This window comes from Aulonocara stuartgranti, assembly GCF_965226115.1.
Source record: "Aulonocara stuartgranti genome assembly, chromosome: 11".
Lineage (NCBI taxonomy): Eukaryota > Metazoa > Chordata > Actinopteri > Cichliformes > Cichlidae > Aulonocara > Aulonocara stuartgranti.
Window position 1 is genome coordinate 23,122,630 of NC_138947.1, and position 5,879 is coordinate 23,128,508.

Sequence of the window (5,879 nt, forward strand, 5' to 3'; positions counted from 1 at the left end):
TTTACTCAAAGTTGCCACTAGATGGCGCATAACGCTAAGGAGGAACGTAAACCCTCTTACAGGTCAGGGCTGCAGCACAAATCCTGCAGTCAAGCACTGAACGAACTGTTGTTGATGGACACTTGCAGGGTTTATGACTACACACCTCCCAGATCTGCCAATTATCACAAACGCTCGATTGCACTACTTGCTGCAAACGGTGGCACAAGCAGTTTTAGAGGGAAATTATTTTTTCACAGAGGGGCAGGTGTGGATAGCTTTTCTCCCTTAATGAATGAAATGATCATTGGAATACTTCATTTTGAATTTATTCAGGTTATCTTGGTCTAATATTACTGTGACAAAAATGCAAAACATCAGAAATCAGGAAGGGGGCAAATACTCAAACAATACTGTATTTTTGTGAGTTTAAAAGGATCCTTTAAAACAGTACATTATTATACTTTAACAAAACTTTGATGAGCAGTGCATTCTAAGTTCTCTTGACATTAGGCTGAAATCGCTGCCAATTCTTCATTTTATTGTCAAGTAAATGATCAAATAATTAATGCAGTTATAATTACAATGAGTTTAATAATGTGCTTATGCAATGATTAATTCATGAAATTGTCCTATTGTTATATCCACGACTGTTACACTTTGGGAGTGAGAACGTGTTGGATCTCTAACAGTTCCTCACTCTAACTGTAGTACTTTGTAATACAATTACAAAGTATGTGTTTTACTCCAGGATCATGATAACAAGAAAGACGAGCTACATTTTCACTTGTTTGAAATAGTTCATTCATAGGAAGGTCATAAGGGAGGAGGCGATACAGGAGGTTGTGACTTTAGGTTACAATGTGCGCGATACTTTGTTTGGTTTTTACACTTGGCAGGTAAAATATTTCAGTTTGAATGACATTCACACAATCTTATAAAAATCCTTTTATTTAAAACTTTAAATAACATCACAATGTCATGTTTAAAATATTTTCATATTTCAGTTTTTTTTGTGTGGAATTCCTAGTTGTTGTTGTTTTATTTTCCACCCTTAAGCTCTTAACAATGTTTACAAAAACAGCTGTAGCAATGTGAATATATGTATTTAATAGCTTGTTCATTGTGGCCCTTATTTCATAGGAATAATTCACAACTCTTCTGTAATGGAGTCATGTGTCTTCTAATCAGAAGCCTCAATGTATAAAAATAATATTATTTGTTTTAACATTTGTCTACCTTTATTACAATGCGTGTACGCCAATAAAATGGAGAATGGTGTAAAAATATCCTCTTATAACACTTATAAAAAAATTTTCAATGTGTAACGGACTGCAGACTAGAGAGCATTGTTTACTTCATCTATTGTTAAGCTGCAGTTTGGGTTCTGCTGCTTAATCTCATGGAGTCTCTTCTTTAGTTTTTCTGCCATGGAGTTAAGATCTGAAGCTGTTAGCATGTCGGGAATCTTCCTCAGCTTTTCCTCCGGAGCCTTTGCCAGCCAGTCTATGATGTGATCCATGAGAGGCTCTCTCTGTTTGGGGAGACTGCACCTCTCTTTCGACGAGGTAAGGATGTATCTGTTGCAAGGAGACAATGGTTTAATTGGCATCTTTTTTGAATTTAGAGGTGAAGGAGTGCTGGAGAATAATCAAACAAACAAAGAGTGTGCTCACTTGGAAACAAACTTCTTGATTTTTCCTACACGCATCCTGTGTGCATGGAAGAATCCTGAGAGGAATGTCCTGAGAGTCTCACCTGAGAAAGTTTGAAATAACTTTGTAAATTTGGTTGCATTAAAAAATATTTTGTTTTTGGCAGATAACATTAATAACATACCTCCGTTTGCAAGACTCTCACAGGTGCCACACATGGTGTCAGAATAGGCTGAGCCAGTGAGGAGTACGCTCTGCCCGCTGGAGCACTCCTGATGTTTTACACACAAATCCACTGCAGAAGATGAGCTGGAAAAATATCCCTCTGGACACTTTTCACAAACGGTGTTTGTCTGCTGTGTACCTAAGAGAGGACAACAGAGGACTTCAGGTCACTACATTCATTGGAAGTGTAAAGTGAGTTAGACATACTGATGTTTTGGATAAACAGAAGAAAACAGAGGGATGGTTTAGTAGTTCATATTTAATAAATGAATACTGTACCTTTAGTTTGAACCCCGTATCCGGGGCCACACTCTGTGTGCCTGATACAGAAGTCATCAGCTGAGTAAAAGCCTTCTTTGCACCGACAGATCCTGTTGGTTGTCGGGGAGCACTCTGTTTCCACCTCCAGGTTACCTGTGCAAAGGTTGCTGCAGTACAGACACCTGGGCAGGTAGTTCCACAGATCGGTGAAGTGGCCATTTTTGCACGGCTGACACTTTGTGGGTGTGGTGGCAGTGCAATGAGCAGACATGAACGTGCCCGGTGGACACTTGGGACATTTGAGGATTTCTCCGGTTACCGGGTCTCGGTGGTCAAAGGTGGGAACAGGATCCACCACTGAGGCACCACAGAGTGAACCAGAGAGCAGGACCAGCGCTGGCACGATAAGCTGTAGAGAGAGACGACACCTGATTATAAGTGCTGAAAATACCTCAGAACATGTGATTTGCTATGCCTGTGAGTTATAGCTCCCTCATCCTGTAGCTCTAAAATTTCACCTAAAGTAGTGGAAATATTTACTAGCTTAAATTGCACAACTTGAAAACGCAAGTCAAAAACAGTAACACAGGAACATGCATCAAAAATATGGAAGCATTTGTTTGTTTTTAATCCTCTCACATTAGCTGTGTTTTGTTTTTAAGTTGCCTCTTGTCTGATCTGACCTGATACACTGACTTTTCAGGGGCCAGAATGAAACTAACAAGAGGAAACCTCTTTAACCTCAATGCAGCATCTAATGGATAAACCATCTGTACACTGTAAGCACAAAAGAGTCCACTGTGGCAAACGTCCTCTACAAATCATTGATAAAAGTGATTTAAGTATTTAACTATTTCGCGTTACATAATCAAATGTAATTAAACATAAATGCATATCTCTGTTTATTCTTTTTCTATTGTAAAATATTTCCCCATTTCTAGAATTTGTATACTCTGTAAAATAAACATAAATGAGTTTTAAAATTTTTGAAATTTGAACCTATCACGTATTCCCATTTTAAGCTCTATAGTTGTGTCAAATACTCACCATGTTCATGATGGGATGTCTGTCAAAGAGGATTTGACAGCACTCGGCTTTATAGGAACCATTCCTGCGTGGGTGATGTGGTTTGTCTAATCAGCTGTAAACTTCATCTTAAAGGTCAAACTACTTCTGTGTAGTAAAGCAATGTTATTGAAAAAAGAAACTGTCAGAAAGTGGAAGGAAGTATTTGGAGTAATGTGTGATTTAGTTTCACTCGCTGCCTGTTGCTAATTTTTTATGCGTCATCTTAATCAAGTGTTGTGACAGAGTTTTTTGGTTCCTCCTTGTCTGATAGAAATAATTCACATTTAAGCTCATTTTCAGATTTCACCAACTTGTTGCTGGGAGGCCACTGATATGAGATTACATGAATAGAGCATATAGTTTACTGTTTACTCTTAAAAGACCTTAAATCTTCTGTAAAGTGTAGGGTCAAATATACAGTGTCTTGCAAAAGTATTCACCCCCCTTGAACTTTTCCACATTTTGTCACATTACAGCCACAAACATCAATCAGTTTTATTGGAATTCCACGTGAAATGCATGATTACTTTGTAATGTCATTGAATACACAGTGGATTGTGTAATATTGTATTCAAAAGTCCAAAGCTTGCACAGTTTTAAAAGCTCAGTTGTTTCTTTCATTTGTGGGAATTTGATGAATATAATTTATAGCGAAATAAAGAAGTCTACAATGTTACAGTAATATATCTTATCACACATGAGTCACAGGTTTTTGAGAAATATCTGCCTTTGCACAACTTGAAAAACTTCTAAACTTTCAGGGAAATGTGTCTGTGCTGTCATTTGCATATGATGTGCGGGTTAATACAAATGTTTGATATTTTTTTTCTACGACCTGGTTCTTGAAACAGGCAAAATCATACGTCACTATGTGAGTCCCCCTTTTAATTTGCAGAATACGTCAGTGAGTCACTGATTGGGGTTTACAGTCTGATGACTTAGCAAAACGAACTGGTCAGTGAGTCACAGCAGGATCTTCATTTCTCTGTTCTCTTCCTGTTTCCACAGAATATGAGCATGACTCAGCTGTGGTGGGATGTGTTTCACTGTACTTGTTCATTGTATTTAATAGGTTAATTTGACCAATTTGTGCATTTGAGTTATATATAAAAAAAAAATAAGGATTTTTTCCCCCCATAATGGTCATGAGCTCATCAGGAGCCTTCATAATATTATTCCTTTTTTATCAATTAAGAGGTGAAGGAGTGTAAGGTACGGAGCCCCTCAAGGGACACGGGAGAAAAAAAAATTAAGATGGACTTTTGCGAGATCTCGCAAAACAAACTCGGGATCTCGCAAAAGTTTTAGACGCATTCTTCGGAGGCCGCCAGCTCGAAGCCGACCGGGAGGTCGAGGCACGATGTGCCGGGAGAGTGGTGTTCCTCCTGGCTGTAGTAGGTCTCGACCTCCCGTTAGCTTCGAAATGGTGGGTGTCAGACATCTCCGAAAACGTCGGAGCACTTTTGCAAATATGTGATGTCTTGTAAACCGAGCAGCTATTTGACGTTTACACAGCTACATTCACGCCTCAAAATATCTTAAAAGTTTATTTTGTGACCCAGAAAGAGTAATATTACAACTAAGTAGCTGCCGCCATTGTTGGAATTCAACTTTTGCGAGATCCCGCATTTTTTTTTCTCCTATGTCCCTTGCGGGGCTCCGTAGTAATGGGTAAGTAAGTAAGGAGCAGGCTCACCTGGCAATAAAAGTCCTCCCAGCAGGCATCCTGTGCACGCTGAAGAATCCTGAGAGGAATGTCACGGAAGTCTCACCTGGGAAAGTTCCAACAAAATTTGAATCCACAAACTAAAAACACACCTACACACACCTTTTAGACTCTCACAGGTGACACACACGCAGAGCAGGTAGTTCCACAGGTATTGGGCACTTCTGCATGGCTCGCACTCTCTGTACACAGTGATGATGCAGTAATTGGACACGCGGAGCCTGTGAGTGTTTCTGTGGTTAATGGGTCTTGGTGCTCATAGATGGGATCAGAGTCCTCCACCCTGATGCAGCAGATCTCACCAGAGAGCAGGAATGGCACTAGTACAGAAAGCTGTGGAGACGAACAGTACCTGCTGATAAGTGTAGCTCACATACTACAGTTGTAATCTAGTATAACTATACTTATAGGCAACTAATTATACGATTCTGTAATAGTAATACCTCGATACAGTAGATGGTGTTTTTTTCCTTCGTCTCATAATGATCATCGTCTTGCATTGATGGCGATGCTGCTGAGGTCTGTATCCACTCTGACTCAGAAAGGCCTGAATTCTGAATTTTAAATAGGGGCAGGAATTTTCACTGGGAATAACTGGAAATAAGATCTAGGATATTAAAATCAGCAGCAGGAGGAAGGACAACGTGTCTCCTCCCTATTTGATCCTCCCGAATCTCCAACATTTAAAGTGCTGACGGTTTAGGAACCAGCTGGTTTGGTGTGACTAACTTACAGCATCTCCCTTAAGCTCCTAACGACCAAGGATCCATTAATGCAGTGTTTCTTGTTTCCTGTGTGATGCTGTAAAACAAATGAAACTTGAGTTTTTCACTCAATCCTCAAGTGTGCTGTTTATTTTGGGATGGGCTGATAAGGAGTTTGAGGGAAAAGGGTTCAAAATTATCCTTTAGAGCAGCGGTCCCCAACCTTTTTTGCGCCATGGCCCGGTTTATGCCTGACAATAT

At 39.6% G+C, this 5,879-nt stretch overlaps 1 protein-coding gene across 3 annotated transcripts; it reads right to left on the reverse strand.

Moving 5' to 3' along the window:
• Window positions 1-912: 912 nt before the first annotated feature.
• Window positions 913-5,247, reverse strand: LOC309716789 (tumor necrosis factor receptor superfamily member 11B-like). 3 transcript variants are annotated; one of them, XM_082550830.1, is made up of 6 exons: window positions 4,885-5,247; window positions 3,168-3,293; window positions 2,139-2,529; window positions 1,819-1,998; window positions 1,656-1,737; window positions 913-1,559 (listed from the first exon to the last, which is right to left on the reverse strand). In XM_082550830.1, exons 2-6 carry the CDS (start codon window positions 3,174-3,176, stop codon window positions 1,319-1,321), a joined length of 903 nt encoding a protein of 300 aa, XP_082406956.1. In that variant the 5' UTR covers window positions 3,177-3,293; window positions 4,885-5,247; the 3' UTR covers window positions 913-1,318. The 3 variants fall into 3 exon arrangements, with proteins under 3 accessions (XP_082406956.1, XP_082406955.1, XP_082406954.1); XM_082550829.1 differs by lacking the exon at window positions 4,885-5,247 and adding an exon at window positions 4,052-4,766; XM_082550828.1 differs by lacking the exon at window positions 4,885-5,247 and having other exon boundaries at window positions 3,168-4,766.
• Between the last annotated feature and the right edge of the window lie 632 nt (window positions 5,248-5,879).